Source organism: Lissotriton helveticus, chromosome 2_1 (genome assembly GCF_964261635.1).
Source record: "Lissotriton helveticus chromosome 2_1, aLisHel1.1, whole genome shotgun sequence".
Classification (NCBI taxonomy): Eukaryota; Metazoa; Chordata; class Amphibia; order Caudata; family Salamandridae; genus Lissotriton; species Lissotriton helveticus.
The window spans coordinates 1,150,412,775-1,150,433,875 of NC_136059.1; the positions used below are offsets into that span (position 1 = coordinate 1,150,412,775).

The 21,101-nt window shown below is 46.6% G+C and overlaps 1 protein-coding gene across 1 annotated transcript in view; it reads right to left on the reverse strand.

Annotated features, from left to right (window-relative positions):
- LOC144819631 (atrial natriuretic peptide receptor 2-like) overlaps positions 1–21,101 on the reverse strand; it is a 727,257-nt gene that overhangs the window by 422,224 nt on the left and 283,932 nt on the right. The window contains exon 6 of the mRNA XM_078677447.1: positions 9,619–9,769. Coding sequence (XP_078533573.1) covers positions 9,619–9,769 — 151 coding nt within the window. The remainder of the gene's footprint in view (positions 1–9,618; positions 9,770–21,101) is intronic.

A 21,101-nucleotide genomic window follows, 5' to 3' on the forward strand; every position in this document is an offset into this window, starting at 1 on the left:
GGCATAAAAATTACAGATTCGGTAAATTTACAGAATCGGTATTTACCGATTCTGTAAATTTACGGAATCGGTAATTTGAAATGTAGGTGGCACCACAGGGCCTTAGAAATTCGTTATTTACTATCAAATACTATTTGATGGTAAATAACGAATTTCTGTGTACATGCACATCTGTGCATGTACACCTGTGCCATGTGGCACACATACATGCCACATGTATCACATGCCATATGTGTCACATTGTGAAACAGTAAAGGTATTGGATCCTACATCTGACCAACCCGGATCTCAACAATAGGAAAAACAGAACAGGGTGGCTGGACAGGATTATTCGTGAAACAATTCCCCAGACACACAGTCAATCTGTACCGTGTGACCACTGGATTTAATTTTCCAAACAAGTTTATTTTTCTTTTTTACATTTATCAGCAATTTTTTGAAACACAAGCACAAACAAAACCACTGTCAATTCAAAAGGTTCATATATACAGTATCTACAAATGCACACATTTACAAATTTACAACAAAGAATCAAACAAAAGATTGGTTAGACACACCAAAAGACAATCACAAATGTATAATAATTCAAATAAATTGCAATTATATACAGTGCGGAGATTAATCCATAAGCGAACAAACGGGAACCAGTCCTAGAGATTGAAAAAACCAAGTGACAGGCGGGGTTGAGATCAAAAACAAGCCTGCCTGTCAACGAAAGCCTGTGGTGTAATGTTAAATAGGGTTGCAAGGCTAGGATACAGAGTGGTGGTATGATTTACATCCTAGCGGCACCCTTTGTTGTAGCCACAGGGTGGTATTGTCGACGCGTTTTTCGAACCTAAGTATTCAAGGTTCTCTTCAGGACAGGGACTGGGAAACAGATTCTGCACGCGGGCACAAAGGTTGCCGTGGCGTAGGTATGTCGTGTTCACACCTGCAATAGGCACAGAGCAGGACTTAAGGCGTGGTGTCAGGCTTCAGAAGCTTGCAGGTATCAGGGCGGCTCACATTATTTTGCGCGTGTAGGTCTGGCTATGCAGACCACAGGGAGGGAAGCGGCCGGTCACTGGCCTCAGTTCAGGCCGGCAGTTAAAGTTGGCCCGTTTTCTGAATGAAGTAATCAAGCCACAGAAGGTCCGTGTTGCTCACTCTCTCCCAGGAACAAGCTGTCTGTAGGTGGAGCGCCGGGACACCCTCCCTGTGGTCTGCGTCGACAATACCACCCTGTGGCTACAACAAAGGGTGCCGCTAGGATGTAAATCATACCACCACTCTGTATCCTAGCCTTGCAACCCTATTTAACATTACACCACAGGCTTTCGTTGACAGGCAGGCTTGTTTTTGATCTCAACCCCGCCTGTCACTTGGTTTTTTCAATCTCTAGGACTGGTTCCCGTTTGTTCGCTTATGGATTAATCTCTGCACTGTATATAATTGCAATTTATTTGAATTATTATACATTTGTGATTGTCTTTTGGTGTGTCTAACCAATCTTTTGTTTGATTCTTTGTTGTAAATTTGTAAATGTGTGCATTTGTAGATACTGTATATATGAACCTTTTGAATTGACAGTGGTTTTGTTTGTGCTTGTGTTTAAAAAAATTGCTGATAAATGTAAAAAAGAAAAATAAACTTGTTTGGAAAATTAAATCCAGTGGTCACACGGTACAGATTGACTGTGTGTCTGGGGAATTGTTTCACGAATAATCCTGTCCAGCCACCCTGTTCTGTTTTTCCTATATGTGTCACATGGCACACAAGCCTGAATCAGGGGTGCAACAGGGTGTCAAAGTGACACCCTGTCCCCCTTGTAAATTCGGTAATTTTACCGAATCGGTATTTATTGATTCGCTAATTGACATTGATTCCTATGGGCCTCAAGGTCCATAGGAATTAATGGCAATTACTGAATCGGTAAATACCGATTCGGTAATTACCGAATGTTACAGATTCGGTAATAAAATCAGAAAAATACCTACATAGCATTTACCGATTTGTAAATACTGAATCGGTAAAATTCGGTATTTACGAATCGGTAAATGCCATTTACCTACATCGGGCCCTTGATGCGTTATCGAGAAACTATCGCATATTACCGCCGTGTTGTGAAAACGACGTTAACACTGAGTTATTTTGCGATATGAAAATTTGTGTTAACCTATTTTGGCGATGATTATCGCACATTCTTGAGAATATCCCCCTAAATCTACTACTACTACACGCAGCTGGGCGGCAACAATTGAATTAGGAATGCGATGAGCAGATGCATGCTTCAGATTAGGTACTATCCGAAAAGAGATATTGTATCTTTCAGCCATTTTGTAATTCCTTTGTTCCCCAAGCAGAAATACCAATATGTACATTAAACTTCACTAATTTATCCTGAAAAACACTTTCTATATTCAGCAAGACGTCATCTGTGCCCTTCCCAAAGCTAGATGAGGAAAAAACATCTTATCTGACTAACTCTGTAGGCAGCAGCGGTTTGTGCATGTAAGTATGGTGAGGCGGTGGGGTGGGACGGGGAGGATGTCGACAGACGATGGAATAGGATTTATTTATTTCCCTATTCTGTCATCTGTCGGTGTACCCCCTCCCGCCTCCTGCCGCGCTTACCTGCATGGACCGTAGCTGGTTGTAGGCACGGTGCCTGTTGTGATCCTTTGGCTAATCCGCCTGGTAAGCTGTAAGACCGAAATATGTTTATCACCTTTTCCTAATAAGAGTAGTTAGGGTGTAGTTATGGTGTAACCTTTGATTCTTCTGAGTTGATTTGTGAGCAGTCACTCACAGTGCTGCTTACTGAATTCCCTTTTCTATACTGAAATGGTCCTATGTGTGAAAATCCCTAATAAAATAAATCACCCATAAATACAGAATGTCAATGCAAATAACTTAGCTGTGCATGTTGTCCATTTTACATTAATGATGTCAATAGCAAGGCTTTCAGACCTGTGATAATAGCACAAGAGAAAATCTCATTATTGTGTCCAAATAAATTCCTACGTATACAATGTCTATTCATGTCTACTGTTTACAATAAATGCTTATAAATATATCAAATTTGTCAGATTACATTTTCCCATTTTGGCTCAAAATTCCCTTCTAAACCCTGATCTGTTTCTGTCATTCTCTGTAAATCGTTTGAATTATGAAAAATGTGTCATGACTGCATATTCTGCCTCTTGGCCACATTCCCAAAAAATGCCTATGTCTGCAAATGATCAGTCTAGTTTGAAAGGAAATGTCTGAACAAAAATATCACGTTGACTCCCATCAGGAAAAAAACGTTATAAAATTCAACAAAGATATTAAAACACTTTAAATTATTTGTTTGAGACAAAAGTATATTCTTCTATTGAGTCCAGAATGCATGTCAACTTAAATCATAATACCGAACTTTATTTATCCATCACTCAAACGTTTCCAGTTCTTTACTATTACTTAGGAGATTTTCTATTTCAATTACAGGTGGTGCCTACCCATAGAACTAGGGATTCCTTGCACATGGAACCTATGTTAGTCAGAGGAATATAAAGGGAAAAAAAAGAGTTTCATGATAGGAATTCAGATGTGCATATGTGCAAACAAGGATTTTATTTTTAAATTCATGTTAGGAAATCACATAGGTAGTTGAGTGGGAGGTCAACAGATGCAAATTCAGTACTTCACCTACACAGTAATGCAACATTTATACTTATAAACACAACTCCTCCTCTCACTCTCAGCAGACCACACCTCAACCGAGACAAACTTCCACAACTGTATGAAAAACGTCCTAGCCTTGCTGAAGAACAACTGTCTGAAGCTCAACACAGACAAAACTGAAGTACTGATATTTGGCAGACATGCCTGCACTCTTGTGGCCCATCGGAACTTGCAGCCACACATGCGCCAAAAGACAATGGCCGCAATGTCAGCATCATCGTTGACAGCGAACGCTTAATGAAGCCTCAGATCAACAACGTCTCCTCAGCCTGCTTCCACACTCTATGCATACTCCGCAAAGTCTTCAGGTGGCTCCCCTTCAACACCAAGAAAATGTTAAAGCATTCCCTCATCACCAACCAGCTTGAATACGGCAACATACTCCACAGGCACCACCACCAAACTCAAGAAAATACTCCAGACTATCCTGGAACACAGCATCCAGACTGAGCCTTGACCTACCCAAGAGGACTCACATCATCCGGCACCTGAAGGACCTCCAATTGCTCCCTATCCAGATGAGATGCCAATTCAAGCTTCTAACCCACGTCCTCAAAGCCCTCCACCACCGAGGACCTGCTTACATGAACCAGAGCCTGAATTTCCACCAACCTCATAAGAACCTCCAGTCTTCTCACCTCGCACTCGCCCAGACATCATGTATCTGCTGTACCGGTTAATGTTCTTTCTCTTTTCCCACTGCCAAATCCTGGTACATCCGACCCTCCACCTCTGCACTTCACCAGCACTGAGCAATTTCAGGAATAGACTCAAGACCTGGCTCTTCGAGTGAGGCCAGCAGTACGGCACCTGGATACTCTCTCGGTGATAAGCAGCGCTATATAAATACCTGATTGATGTATTGAATGTCTTTCTTAAAAATATGTTTTCATTGGGTAAAACATGTACACATTCCATGGCATCCCAAAACATATCACGCATAACAATTCATAACTAAAATGCAGGCTCTAGCTGTATATCAAAAACAGGATTTGGCCGTGCAAATCAGACAAGAAGGGCATGGGGAGATGGGTGTGCATAATACCTGCACTGTGTTCATTTCAAATATGCTCCTTTAAGAAGCAGCATCCTGCCTTGCCACTAGGTAGTGCCAGTTTCCATGTAATTAGAAATTGAAATAAGTGACTGATATCTAGAGTTTTGCACATTCACCTATGAGACTTGACAGCTTATAATTACTTCTACTAAATGCAGTTATTTTCACTGCACACATGTGCACAAAGTACATTCTACTTACTGTGTACAGTGTTCCTGGTGATGCCCTGGTTACTTACCGGCAATCTTTATTACTTCAATTCCAGGTCTTCGTCATGACAATCCTTACTACTTGAGTTGCCTTCTGTCCTCATAGATATTGTTTACATGGCCCAGCCAAAAACATGTACCCAACATGAAGCCCAGTGTTACAGAATTCCACAAACAGGAACTCACACTACTCACTGTGAAAATACCTAAGCAAAAACAAATATATCCACAAAATGTTACAGGGAATCATGGTGGGGGGGATTCAGGACTGCTGCAAGGACGACCTGTACTGAGAGTATTGAAGAGTACTGGTAAGTAATTGTGTCATTACCTCCTTATCTATCTTGCTCGTACAGTTCTCCCTCCATAAGTAAATACCCAAGCAGAAGCATCTGAGTTTAATTCTTCCAAAGAAAAAAAAAGGAAGTATGCCAAGTATGACACTTCTCTCTTCATTTATTGTGGCAAAGCAAAGATTTAAAATCATTTAAACTTCATATATAGTGATCAAAACATGTGAATCAAAATGTGTAGAGGTTGGACCTCCAACCTGTAGATGCTAGTGCAACTTAAAAGTGTGTGGGTTAGGGAAGGTCCCTGCATAACAGATATCTTTGAGAGGGGCTCTTTTAAATGCAGCCCATGAGCCTACAATACCTCTTTTGATTTACCCTGGACTCTGAAGATAAATCCTGACGTGTCAAATAGTTAGATGGCAATCTTAACACATCTAGAGAGGGTGGTGGAAGATGGACGCAGCTCTCTTCCCAAAAGGCCAAAAGTCACAGAAAGTGCAATGACTGTTTGAAATAAGGAAGTCCTAGACAAAAACATTGAAAGGGCTCTGTGGACATACAGGTTATGGAAATTGGACTGTTCATAAATAAGAAAGATCTGGGAAAATTACCGGAAGCACAATATATTCAGAGTAATGGAAATTGGTTGGGACCCTTGGGAGAAAGAATTGACTTGACCTTAGGACAAGCTTAGTGGGAAGAATCTGAGGAACGGAAATGAAGAAAGTAAATCCCCAATTTCTCCAACCTTCTTGCCAGAACAAATGGCCACTCAAAATATGATCCTAACAAAGAGCAGTTTAAGGTTTGCTTTGAGAAAGGGTTCAAATGTAGCTCTCTGAGACTACAAAGAACTAGAGGCAGATCGCAAGATTTAACTGGGCAGATGTATCAAAATACTTATTTGCGATTTTCAAATTGCGATTTTTTGAGACTCGCTATTTGAGGATTGCAAAATGGTATGTATCTAAAAAAATCACACTTTTTTAGGGATTTCTTAATATTGCTTATTTGCGAATAGCAAATTGCGAATTCGCAATTAAGGAATAATTTCCCATTCATTTCTAAGGGCCAGGAGGCCCATAGGAATGAATGGGAAGTTATTCTCAATTTGCGATTCCCAATTTGCGAATCGCAAATTGAGAATCATTTCAAGGGTGCAAGGGTGTCATAAGGACACCCTGATGCACCCCTGAAATTTACATGTGTGTGCATATGGTGCACATACATGGCCTAAAGGCATGTATGTGTGCCACATGGCACCTTCACACATGGCAAAAAGTGCATTTGTGGAAGAAATCGCAAATTACCACCAACCTCAAGTTGGTGGTAATTTGCGATTTCTTAATTAGGAATCGCACAACTTGGGTGCTTCATACATAGCATTTAAGGAATCGCAATTTGCCATTCCTTAAATGCTGATGCAAAGTTAAGGAATCGCAAATGTTGCGATTCCTTAATTTTGCGATGCAATTTCAATAATACATCGCATTTTTCGATTTATTTGTCACAAATGCTGCTATTTTACGAATCGCAGCGTTTGCAACAAAAAAATCATTTGATACATCTGCCCCACAATTCTTAGAAACCAGTAGGTTAAAGGAGCAACAGACAAGGAATCCTGGTCCTTGAAAGTCTAGATTACTCCCCATTTGTACTCTATTGTTCACACCTTAGGGGCAAACAAAAATTCCACGTCTAAAATAGTCTAGGTTACTATTGGGATCACAGGAATAAGGATAGAGGTGCTTAGTACTTTACTAGGACTCAAACTTCTTCCAGTGCCTACTCTAAATTTTAAAGTGTAGGGACATCTTGATTGCTGGATCTTGCTTGCAACTTCATTAGATTATCTCTGTGAAATCAGCTTTATCCTCTCACATGCCAGACCCCCACGCTGAGATTTTCCACCATGGATAGGGATAGAAGGGGCAGTCTTAGCTGTGGTGGATAAAGAGGGAATTACCAATGGGAAGTTACTGATAATTGGAGGAGAATCAGATGCCAAGCCCCCCTGGCTGTGCCCGGGATGATTAGGAGAACCTCTGCTTGATCTTTGGGAATCATCTTTACCACACTTAGAATCAATTGGATGTGTGGAAAGCAGTAAATAAGACCGTTTGATCAAGGGATCGAGAATGCCTATGTAGCCAATCCTCTCTGAGATGGAGTCAGGGCACAAACAGATGGAAGATGAGCATTCTCCTCTGTGGTGAAGAGAATGAATCATGGGTCAAAACAGAAAAGGACACAGACAAAGGGTATATCGAAGATGATAACTGATAATTTAAGAGTTTGCAGGCCAATTCTCCTTCTCCAGAAAATAAACTGCTGAGAGAGAGAAGATATTTCTGGAAATCTCCTGGAAAGGTGAGCCAGAATCAGTAAGCCCATTCCCCTATAGCAATTTATGTTCAAATTTACCATATGATTGTAGGTCCGTACACATATAGCTTGGGAGAGGACCAAAGGGAAAGTGGAGGAGAACTCTGTGGACAGCCGCTAATTCCTCCAATTGGCGGAAGGGCTGACTCCTGACATGATCACATCACCTGAGCTGAGAACTCCCTGAATATCACCATATACTCTCTTGCTGGCATCAGTTGTCAGGGTTATGGAGGAAGGAGAATTCAAGAGGTAACCCTTGTCCAGAGGCTCGGACCTGGATTTGTTAAGAACAGGGATGCCCCAGCCATGAGCCCTGACATGAAAAGGCTGGCTACCTCCTCTGGATGTTCTTGGGTTAAAAGCTCTCCCATAGCCAAAACCACCAACTTCAGGAAAGTCATCCAGCTCCTTGCCATATAGCTTGCCAGGGTCGGTAAATCTTTAACCCCTTCGACGCTCATGACGAGCTGGGCTCGTCATGAGGTAGCCTCCTGCTACGCTCATGACGAGCCCAGCTCGTCATGAATAATGGGTTTTTTAAAAGAAGAGCACAGGAGGGGAATTTCGCTAGCGCTCATGTGGTTAAGCAGAGATTGAGCTGTATATGTTGCATACACATTAGCACAGTTAGTGAATTTTATGAAGAGTAAGCCCTTTTGACAGCACTCTCAATCTTCTTAGGAACTGTGTCTGATGGGAGGGCAACTTCTAAGATTACCTACTCTGAGCAGATAATGCAGCCATCAAATTGTCACCCCTCACTGCAGCTGGAAACTGCTCTGAGGATAGGGTTTGGTCAGAAATTTCAGGAAAGGCTGCTTCTCTAATTCTTTCCATTAATGAAAGAAGGCAGGGGTGCAGTGCTATGAAGTTGGAAAAACTTGCTGGTACTCTTCATTTGATGTGGGCACAGGAGTGGCAGATATTGTTCTTGAGGTGCTGTAAAATCTCTGGTTAAATCCATGCTCTGAATAAAGCAACCCTTGACAGGCACCTTCTCAGGGTCAGCACTAGTGTCATCAGTCTGCAATCTTGGCAGTATAGGTGGAGGAGCACCGGCTCCTCTGACTTTAATGGCTGATTTTACAGCCAATTTGATCATATGTTTAAGTGCCTCAATCGTGGGCACAAAAGAAGAGGAACCTGCTCCCTCCTGAGGCCGGGCACAACTTAAACTGCCTTCTTCTTACATCCTGTAGCGTACCGAATGCTAACAGTACTTCCTGCTAGCCCCTGGTTCCCTAGAGGACATTTTCATAACAGGCAAAAGAAAAAAGACATTGGTAATGCAAGGTGAAACAGATGAACTACTTGGGCATTCATTTACATTTTATATATTATTTATTTCCTGAATAAGCGCTCCCCATAAGAAAACATTTCAAGAGCAGGGAGAAATATATAGACTCCACACAAGACACTAAAAATGGAGTACTCGGTCTCAGCTGCCAAGCACCCCGAAATACTGACACCAGTGAAACAAAACTGCTGTTGCAAGCCTCAGGGATAAGAAAGTAGAAACTGTTAAAAAAACATATAACGCATAAGTAAATATAAAAAGGTATAAATGAATACTTCTACCTCAGCTGAGAAAACAAACACTTATGTGCCACAGAAAAAAAACAGGTAGTGATGAGTGTGAGTTCCTCTTTTGACTCATTCTGGGACACTGGGAGCCATGTTGGGTGTATTTTTTCGGGGGGAGTAAGTCAACAATGAGTGAGAACGTAAGTCACTTCATGGATAAAGGACTGTATGAGGAAGACCAATGAAGAGGTAATGCATGCAAATGCTATGCTTAGCATGTACTGAAAGGGTGTAAGTAGTCTTAGATAACATTCTGAAGTTCCAAACAGCTGAAGCCCAGGAGAAGGCAGCACAGGTCAAGCATTTGAGGGTCTGGCTTTAGAACAGAATGTAATTTTATTCCACAGTTACTAAAGTGTGAACAAAAGTAACTTACTAGATGCCAGTCTGGGTGAAGAAGTGTTTCCTCGAAGCGTTGGCAGCTGCTGTGCATGAGCTCATGCCCGTGATGCAGCTGGCATTTGAGTCACTGGCAGCGTGTGGCACACTCATGGTACTCCCCATAGTGGTACGATTGCTGGGATGATCTAGAAAAAAGAGAAAAGCATAACGTGACTCGATGCACCTTTTCTATTATGCAAATGAAACAATCCTTGATGAAAATCTTTTATAGGTTTGTCCATTTATTTTCAACCACTAGAACAAACCTTATATCTTGAAATACACATTTCGTTAGGGGTGACACAGCATTAGGTATAGTACGGTGCACGACAATGCAAGAGCTTCCAGAATTCTTTAACAATGCAATATAGTCAAGCGTCTTTGACAGTTGAAGCACAAAAAGCTATTGAAGTAAACAGAAACATAAAGAAGCAAGGACACGGCTCTAACTTGAATGATTCTTGTTAGTAAAGTGGTACTGTGTGAAAACTAGCGCATAGTAAATGCACAATGTGTCCTAAAAAGAAGCTTGGGCAGAACTTGTAGAGTTTTATTTGCAAAAAACTCCTTAAGATTCTGCAGAATTCCACAAATGGGCAGAAATGGTTCATAGATCTGCTCATGCTGTGATGTAGTGCCGGGAGCTCATTCCACGTTGAAAAATTCATCTGAACAGCACCATGTGGTATGCCAGAGAATTCAGGTTCTCAAGTTGATTCTGCTGCAGTTCGAGTAGATTTTCAACTCAGGCAGCAGCTTTCTCACCACAAATGGTAGCAACCGCCCTCAACTGCCCACGTTGAAGAAATCGCACCGGGTGCCCTCCTAGTGACTGAAAATCGCACTAGGGGAAGTCAAATCTCGCTCCTGCTCTCCAACTTACTGCTTTGAGCCGCACTCAAGAAAAAACTTTACCATGCGGGAGTTTGGCAGAATTTGTTCTGAACTCTGTGTTTCAAGCGTAACGCGAAGTGACCAAAATTCCACCAATATCACAGGCGGAGTGGAATATATTGCCCACCTCTAATAAAAACATGATGTTCAAAACGAAATAAAGCTCTATCTGGCATATGCATCAACGTTCGTAAATACCAGTCGGTAATACCGAAAAATAACGAACCGCTAATATGAACATGCAAACCGCATGCATCAAAGTAATCGGTAAAATTTACCGAGTCGGTAATAATCGCTATAAAATAACGAGTATACGCCAGCGCGAGTAACAAAAACCGATTTCGGAAATACCGAGTCGGTATTACCGGATCCGGTATTTGCGGATTCGGTAATACCGAAAACGGGAAAATAACGCGACGCTTCGGAAGCAGGCCGATGACATCACAACCAGGAAGTAGGACACCCACGCTGCATTCAGTGTCCGGAGTTGCACAGAGGAGGAGGCAGAGCTCAGGAGCTGAGGTCCCACACTGAACCAGAAGCAACCAGGAAAAAGGTAGCAGGACAAGATGGAGAAGGAGGCCCCCCAGCATGGAAAGGACACACCCCGAAAGCGAAAACGAAAGTTTTCAGATAAGGAGCTGGAAATCCTAATACAGAGTGTGAGCAGCAACCATGATCGACTATTTGGCAAGTTGTCGCTTAAGGTGCCAGAGGCAGAAAAAAGGAAGATGTGGCTGCGCATCAAGGACAAGGTGAATGCCTGCGGAGTCACCCACCGCAGCATCGACGACCTAAAAAAACGATGGTACGACCTGCGTAAGAGGGCCAAGGAGAAGATTGCGCAGAGGGTCAGGGATGCTGCTGGCACAGGAGGGGGACCATCCAATGTGACGCCTAATACTGACCTGGAGGATCTAGTGGAGGCCACCTTAGAACGGGAAGCTGTTGTGGGGGTCACAAGTCTGGACACCTCAGGTGCTGCGGAAGGAGGACAAGGTAAGAGGCATGCCAGCGTAACGATGCAGCGTGTACTTAGTCCCTGCCCACTCCCCCATGCCAGACCCAGTGCACATGTAGCGTTGCCCTACACACACACCCTCACCACTGTGTTGCACCATGGGAGATGTAGTCAATACATGAATGGGTGCATGCCTGAGCCCAGAGATGAATACAGCTGCCAAGGGTCAAATGTCAGTCAACAAAAGTTATTTATTGTGAGATGCCACAGCTATTGTCACATACCATACCATGATATTAACTATGCACTGTTTCACACACAGATGCATCCCCCATCGATTCAGACGACAGTGGCCGCCTTGTCATCTCGGAGACGCCAGTGTTGTCAGAAGCGGAGTGCTCACAGGGAGCTGAAGTCATGTCCTCCCCTTCACCACCACGCCGGACAACACCTCCACCGTCCTCCCGGTCCAAGCAACCACCACCGCCACCATCCTCGCGGACCAAGCAACCACCACCACCACCACCACCACCACCATCCTCCCAGTCCAAGACACCACCACCACCACCCCCACCATCCTCGTGGACCAAGACACCACCACCACCAGTGCGGGCCACTCCGCAGAGCCACAGAGCAGATGTTGCCGCCCTGTCCGTGATGGAGTCAGATCAATGTTCATCACACCCAAATGTTCCACGCCAGGCTGTCGTCACTCCAACCAGCCACACTGCAGGCCGACAGCGCATCAGGCAGAGGGTTGTGTCCCCGGGTCGGGCTGCAGCAAGACCGGTCGATCTGTCCGGAGGGTACGGAGTAGTGGAGGCCCGGATGCTGCGTGTCCAGCGCCTGCAGGGGAGACACATGGGTGCCATGAAACTCACCATGACACAACTATGCAACAAACTTGGCAACATGACTGCCGCAGTGCGTGAGCACACCACTGCCGTATCTGCGGGCAACAAAGACATCAAGCTGTGCCTGCAAGAACTGACACGTGCCATAGTCGCAGGCCAAAGGAGTGAGCGCCGGCGTCACAGGCAGGTCATGCTGGCAGTGAATACTACAAACAAGGCCATCAATAAGCTGTGCAACAGCACGGCTGTGCTGTCACGCAGGTACGTGTCCCTGCAAGTGGATCTAGGTCATTTTTGTGGGGATGTGGCAAAGGCCCTTGAGAGGGTGACCACTGCAGTGGAGCAACGGCAGCCAGGGTCAGCCAGTGTCAGCAGTCTGGGGGCGGAAGAGGGGAGTGAGGCAGCCTCCAGTGTCAGCAGCGTCTCCCTGCCGGACACCAGCGTGAGGAGGCGCAGTGGCCGCAGTGCAACTGCCACTGACTCCCATCGTGTACAACCCGAGGAGTCACAGGACAAGAGACTGGGGGTACGCGGCAAACGGAAGTAAACATGTGGCATAGTCACACTGTCCTTGGTGAGGTAACCATGGCCAGACCAAAGTGCCTCACGCGCCACCTGTTCTGAGAAGGGACATTGCTAGTTTTATTTCGCTGCGGCAGCAGCTTGTTTGTGTTACGTTTTCTGCACCAGTCAGGTGTCCATGCCCATTAAACCCTTGCAAAACTGTTCCTGTTGTCAAGTCACTCTCTTACCTGTCTCAGAAATGATTCCGTGTGATGTATGCCCGTCTCCTTTGCCCTTCAGCTGTGTTGGGCACATGTGCCTGTTGGTGTTGTGGGGGGGGTTGCTGGGCACGCAGTTCTTTCTCTCCCTCCACCTCTATGTGTATCCCCCTGCGCGTGGCGATGTTGTGCAGGATGGCACACACAGCAATTATCTGGCAGCAGGTCACTGGGTCGTACTGCAAGGCACCTCCAGTCTTGTGCAGTATTCGGAAGCGGCTCTTCAGGATGCCGAATGTTCGCTCAACCACATTCCTAGTACTGATGTGTGCCCTGTTGTAGCGCTGCTCTTGCGGGGTAGCTGGGTTGAGATAGGGCGTGAGGAGATATTCACGCAATGCGTATGCGCTGTCACCTGCAGGATGGGGAGAGAATGGTAATCAGCATTAATGGAATTATACATGTGGGGAAGGAGTGGATGGGGAGTACGATGATGCAGCTATATGTACCTAGTAGGTGTCCCTCTCCGAATTCTCCGTTGATCAGGCGCCTGTGGAGGCCACAGTGACGGAAAATGTAGGCGTCATGTGTGCTCCCGGGGAATTGGGCTACAATGTCCGTTATGATCAACTTGGCATTGCACACCACCTGAACATTTATTGAATGATACGATTTCCGGTTGCGGTAAATGTATTCGGTGGCTGATGGAGGACAGATGGGGACATGCGTGCAGTCGACACACCCGATGACATGGGGGAATTGTGCCACCTGGTAGAATTCCCGTTTGGTGCGGGTTAGCTGCTGGGGGGTTCTGGGGAAGGTGATGTGGCGATTGAGAAATGTCAGCATGGCCTCTAGGAACCGGTGGAAAAAGCGTGATAAGGCACTTTGCGACACGCCTCCTGTCTCAGCTATTACCCCCTGGAAGCTTCCAGATGCAAGCAGGTGCAGGCAGCATAGCACCTGCACATGGGCAGGTATGGCGTTGGTCCGACGGGTCTCGTGCTGCAGTAAGGGTGTCAGGTCTGCTATTAGGTCCATTATCATGGCACGGTTCAGTCTGTACTTGGCGTACACCTGTTCCTCGGTCTGCCCCAGCAAAGTGATGCGCACCCTGAAGATCCTGTCCTGTATCATCCTCCTGCGCTGGGCCTGGGCGTTGATCCTCCACCTCCTAGCAAGCACGTACAGGGCAGCCATTTTGGTGTACATGTGGGGTTTCCCAGGGCATTTATGAAGGGTAACTGATTGTCAGCACCTGCTGATGGGGTTAATTTTTTTTTTTCTGTCCTTCTGTTAACTTTACCTCCTGATTGTGATTCCCCTTATTTTGCTCATGCTCAATAGCGATTTTGGGGATTTCCGGTATTAGCGACTGTTCATGCATACCATTTCCATTCGTTATTGCCTATTCGGTATTTCCGAAGTATGCTTTGGGGTTCGGTATTTCCGAATGTCTGTTTAACGAATCGGTAATTTACCGCGGGGCCATTTAGCGGTTCTTTATTTTTTTCCGATTTTTGGTTTGATGCATTGCAATTTATGGTTTTGCGTTCGGTATCGGCCTGTTTTTCCGATTCGCTGTTTTACCGGGAGGTATTTCCGTTGATGCATATGCCTGTATGTCACACAATTAAAAACTGCCATGACAGCATGAAACAAACGCATTTCAGTGGCATTTCTGAAAATTCTGAAACATAGAAATAACGTTTCCAAACAAATCGCTTCATTCAGATTTTATCTGCTGAGTGCGTGGCTTGTGGTTAAGATCCATTTCATACCTGGGAAATCAAACTCAAAAAAGCTCAATACTTTTATTCTTGAAAAAAAATTCTAAAAGCTTTCATAAGCCTTCACCATTTTGTGCATGATGTTATGTTATGTTATGTTATGTTATCCGGATTTATAGAGCGCACAGATGCCCCAGCAAAGGGGCGTCCTGGCGCTAATACAGAACATAAAACCGGACAAAAGATGGAAGACACAACACAACAACAGAACTAAGGAGCTAAGGGGAAGAGAAAGGTTTTGACAGCCTTCCTGAAAGCAAGGAGCTCATCAATAGCACGGATGTGGACAGGCAAAGAATTCCATAGCTTGGCGGCGAGGACTCGGAAGGAGCGACCGCCAGTCCTGGATCTCTTAAAACGAGGAACTATGGCAAGGTGGAGGGCAGAGGACCTCAGAGAGCGAGCTGGAACATAAGGGGAAACCAATTGCTGCAAAATCTGAGGGGAAGAAAGTTTAAGAATTTTGAATGTCAAGATCAGGGATTTAAACTTTATTCTCTGTGCCACCGGAAGCCAATGGAGATTAAAGATGGTTTTTCTGGCTGAGCAGAATCTGGGCAAACCAACCAGAGCCCTGGCGGCAGCGTTTTGAACGCGTTGGAGCCGGGAGAGCTCAGCCTGATTGACTCCAAGAAAAAGAGAGCTAGCATAGTCTAGTTTAGACAAGATCATGGCTTGCACGATCAATTGTCGAGTGGGAGCGTCAAAATATTTAAAAGTGGACCGAAGCTGACGCAGAATCCCAAAACAAGATGCAGCGGTCTTTTTTGTATGGGTACAAAAACTCAATTGGGAGTCAAACCAAACCCCAAGGTTTTTAACTTGAGTAACAGGGGTAGGGGTAGGACCGAGCTCATGTGGCCACCAGCTATCACCCCACAGATGAGTTTGTTTTCCCACAATGAGCACCTCGGTTTTCTTAGCGTTCAATTGCAGGAAATTATCATTCATCCAGTGGGCCACAGCTATGAGTCCCTCACGGAACTTCGCTGCCTCGAGATCGGAAGCCCCACTAATCGCAACCGCCAGCTGCGTGTCGTCTGCGTAGGACACGATGGAAAGGTTCCCACGCACGGCGACATCAGCTAGCGGTGTAGATGTGTAGAAACAAACCGAGAATACGAAATGCTGTTGTTCTTTTCTGAGCTAATTAAAAAAATTCTGTTAGTTTCCTTTATTGAGCCTTAAGAAAATTATTTAAGTGGCTTGAAGGTTTTAATAGTTGGCTTGTAAGTGTTACACATGCTAGAAAAGTGGGAATATTCAACAACAAATATGAGTGGATGATGTCCGTTGTCAAGCGAGCCGAAGAAATCAATTGCAATCCTCTACCATGCATGCTTTGGAAGAACAGACATGCTTAATGGATACAGGTTTGTCTTGGAAGACAAGCAGTTGCACAAATGACATGCCTTTAACTATTTTTTAACTCTTTAATCAAGACGATAGAACCACACTCCGTCCCGTAGAGCTTGTTTAGTTGCAACTCCACAATGTCCCTCAAGAGCCAGTTCAACAACCTGTTGTCTCAGACTCTTGGGTATAACAATTCTCGACCCTTCTAAAATGATCCCTTCTGGGATAACTGAAAGTTCTTACTGCACATTTTTTAATTTCTGGTAATCAAGGTCATCATGAAGAGTTTGAGTATGTTTTCACAACGGTTGATGTGCAACAATCTCTTTGAAAGTAGGTGAAAGGAGGGGTGGAGCTTGCCTGAGCCTAAGATGGCCACTTGAATAGAGAGCTCCGTCGAGCCATCATAAAATCCATAATTTATCTTGCATCGAGGCGTCTTTGGAAGTCTGAACTGCACGGATCTGAACGCAGAAATATGTGCCCGTAACAGGGGTCGAGGCAGCAGACCCCGACAAAGCTTGCAACATGGGTTACTGAGCTATAGTGTGTGGGCCTGGACCTGCAGCACGTAGCTAGGGGAGGAGACATGGTTAGCAAGTCGGCTGACGGAGAGCAAGGCTTCCTGCTGTTTTGTAATCAACGAAGGCAGTGCGCTGTGGCGCCTGAGCGAACCTACACCCGGCCGGTGCAGGGGTGAACCCCCCCCTTGACACCTAAGTAGAGCTGAGGAGTGTTGGTGGCCTACCTGGCGCTGGAGAGATCTTCGGGCCCCGGGAGCGCAGAGTTGGGCTGAGCGCTGAGCCAGGCTTAGGGAAGGAGGCAAGCGGTGCAGTCTGGGTGTGACTGCAAGCATTGTGAGTAGCGCCGCCCCCAGAGGCGGCGTATGCAGTGAGAGCGGTGTGAGACGACGTGACGAATCTGCCCCCAGGAGGACGCAAACAGAACATTACAGTAAACAATTTAATTAATAAAACAAATTTGGTAGCGCACCTTTCATCGCAAAATGCGATGCAGTGCGCGCTACGAAATTTGATTTATTAATTAAATTGTTTGCTTACCTGCAATTATCCATATGCCGGTTTTTAGCACGGTCCACCCCGCCCCTCCCCCTCCCCGCCTCCCTGCCCCACCGTAACTCCCTCCACGGGCCGCGGCTGTGTGTGACGGTTCTGACGCCACACAAACGCGAACAGCTATTTATTAACACTGTCCCGCGCTATGCGGAATAAACCAAAACCCACATGTAAGTGGGGAGAGCTCATCGCACACCCCCGCATGTACTCAGAAGTAATGGGCCCGCCCAACACAGAATATTGCGAGGAGCAATATAACAAGCGCCGGAATTTTAATAATCTACAGATAAATGCTATAATTTGGCTGTATGCTGAAATTAATTATTTAAACCAGCATCTCACATATGTACTGTAACCTACATTAGTGTGTGCTTTTAGTAAACCGCTTATGGGGCAGTAGTATGCCATTTTGCCACTCGAGCATGAAAGTCGTGTTTTAAAGTTTCATCAGTACGCACATTTTCATAATTACTGTTCATCGTGGAAGGTATCACACCAGCGATGGGAGTTCAGTACAGCAATTTGTTTTGTATTTTCCCCCGACATTACAAGTGCTCTATTGACCAATTGCAAAGTTATGTTTGGCGTGGGGTTTCTATGTTGATGAGCCAATACAGATTGAATATTGTAGCGGGAGATATGGCTTCTGGGAACTGGTTGCAGACATCGGGGTTCTTGGTGTGATCGACAGGGCTGGTTTATTTCTACTAGCAGGTCACATGCATTTTGGGAGGCATGAGTGAAAGCCCTCAGTGCAGCCTTGCTTTTTTGTAGTACCAGGTTGTTCAGTGTGTGTCATTTTTTCAGAAATCCACCTGCAAGAGAACTGGTTTGGGGTGGGTTCTGTTTCAATTGCCTCTCTTATGTTCTGCACACACAGCCTTTTTGTGGGGTGAGGATCCTCACAGCAGGGTAGTCCCCAGTTGGAGACCGCACAACAGAGGCACAAAGAGGTGCAAACTACCTGCAACTGGCAATGAACAGCCACGAAGACAGTGACCAGGAAGGAGACAAAAGAGTGTTTTTTATCTAAAAGACTCTTCTCACGCTAAACAACATGGACTGCAGCCCCTCCACCCCAACCATTCACAAAGTAGCAGTGCTACAGGAAGACTAATCAGGAGATCCTCTCAGCAAAAAGTCTTCATCGAATATCGACAGGAGCCTTGACTCTTTTGCCCTCACTCCACTTTCTATTCATCCTCGCACTTGCATCACTCGTGATACAATTCCACTGTCTGGGAAAACAGCATCACTGCCATCTTTTGCACAGGAACAGGCCAGGGACTTTCAAAATGGAACCCAAGGATCTCCATCACTCAGCTTTGCTTATATGTAGAATCCATACACTACAATGACCACATGCATGAACACACACAATGTACTGTTGTGTAGTTTTTACCAATCCGTAGGCCCTGTGCTTTGTTCAGACAACATAAAGTAAGTGCTTGGTGTCAAGACGGATTCCAAACACCCCCGTAGGTGTATTGGCTTATATACCAGGTAGCTCACAGTGCCATCGTAAGCCCCACTAACCTACCAGGGAGAGAATAGCTGCTGGCAACCACTGAACATGACAATCCTGATTCCTCAGGGATCATGGAAACAGTACAGAACCTTTCGCTCAGTCACCCTTGCTCACTTATTCTCAGAGAAATATACAGAGAATACACAGTGGGATGATTTCAATCTTTATTGAACCAACTTCTTTTGCATAAAATACATGTGCTGCAATGATTAGTAGACAGAAGCAGATAAACATGATTACAAGTACCAAAGAACAAGTTACTTACCTTCGGTAACGATATATCTGTAAGAAACAGTAGTTAGTATTAGATTCCTTACCTTAGAATATCCCCAGGCGTCAGTCTGGATCCGGAAACTTTTGCGTAGCAGTACCCCTGTGCGTCGGTAGGCGTCGTCTGCAGGCGTCCCCTGCGGCTCCGCGTCGTCGGCGTCGTGCGCCGTGATGACGTCGCTGGAGTATATAGACGCCGCCTCCGCGCGCTGATGTCAGTTCTTTGCACACAGCTTTTCCGCGCCAGAACACGCAGAGCCATGTGAGAACTAACACTGGTGCCATATGAAACTAGGGCCCTGAAAGGGATGTCCTTAACCCTAGGTATCAGTTCGCAGAACGGGGAGGACGGGTGGGGCGGTAAGGAATCTAATACTAACTACTGTTTCTTACAGATATATCGTTACCGAAGGTAAGTAACTTGTTCATCTGAAAGAAACAGGTTAGTATTAGATTCCTTACCTTAGAATAGATACCCCAGCAATACCAACCCCGGTGGTGGGTCTGCGAACCAATACAATCCTACACCAGAAAATCCTGGAGGACCGAACGGCCAAAGAAGCCGTCCCTCGGGGGCGTGGCTAGCTGCATGGCGGAGTGAGACGTGCCTCGGCAACGCTCCCGGCACAGCTGCCTATAATCCGGCGATTCTATGTCCTCAGCCCCAAAAACGACGGCACAAAACACGACTGAGGAGTGGGCGGTGGTGAGAGGCGCAGGCACAGCCCTCCGGTTTGCCTTCCCGCCGCTGCGAGACCGACCTGCTCGAGAGCCTTCCCTCGGGACCCGAGGCGCCCAAGATGGCGGAGACAGCCGGAGCTGGGATCCGGAGCTGAGGCGACTGCAGGGCCGCTGCGGAGCCGAGCGGACCGCTCCCCCTCCCGCGTGAGTGCGGCTGCTTCCGACCCGGCGACCGGCGCCTGGGAGCCCCCACTGGCGGACCTCGGGGGCGGAGGCGGATCGGGGCCTGTGGGGCCGGGGACTGGAGTTGCTGGCCGCCGACCGCTCTCCCTGGAACGGGAGTCAAGTAAGAGGCGCTCGCGTCTGGGCGCAACGTTGTCCCGCCGGGGCCTGCACGGGGCTGTGGGGTGATTGTCCCCCCCCCCCCCTCTACATTTGGAACCGAGAGCTCACGGAGCCCTAGACGGGGATCTCGGCCCCCAGTGGCACACAGACACAATCCGTCCCTTTACCCTCCCATCCCCCCCTGAGACACGAGGGGACCCGGTGAAGGCCTGGCTCGGTAGGAGGTGCCTGGTCCGCGACGGCTGGTGGTAGCGGTGGTTGGGGCACCGTAGCAGAGCTTGGCGAGACCCGGGGTCAGCCTCGGGGGCAATACTGAGCCGGTCTCCCGGCGGCCGGACTGCGGGCATTGGGGACCCCCCGGGGTTCAATATGGGGGACCCGCCACCGCGCTCCACCAGACAGGGGTCCATTGAGACCTTCGCCACCACCCGGACCCCCAAGGATATGGCCGCAGGGGCTCGAGACGCGCATGCAGACACCGCCATGCTCCTGGAGGCGATCCAGGCCTCCAGGACTGATATTCAGGCCTCCAGAGCCGCCCTTGAAACGAAGATCGGAGAGGTGGGATCAGAAGTCCTGCTGCTGCGCCAGGACTTTCGGAACTTGTCGGACCGCGTGGGCGCAACAGAGACCAGGATTACGGAGACGGAGGAATCTGTTTCCTCACTCAAGAAAGATATGGCGGAACTACAGGCCTCCCACAGGCAGCTGCTATGGCGGGTGGACGATGCGGAGAACAGAGCCCGCAGAAACAACCTGCGCTTCGTGGGCCTGAGGGAGGGAATCGAGAAGAACGATACGGCGGCCTTCCTCCACTCTTGGCTCAGGACCATGTTTCCACAGGCACCCTTCTCTCCGTGTTTTATGATCGAGAGAGCGCACAGGGCGCTCCTGGCCAGGCCTCCGGAGGGGGCGAGACCCCGCCCGATAATTGCCCGATTTCTGAACTATGCGGACAGAGACCTTATCCTGAGGGAGGCCCGTAAAATGGGGGAACTTAA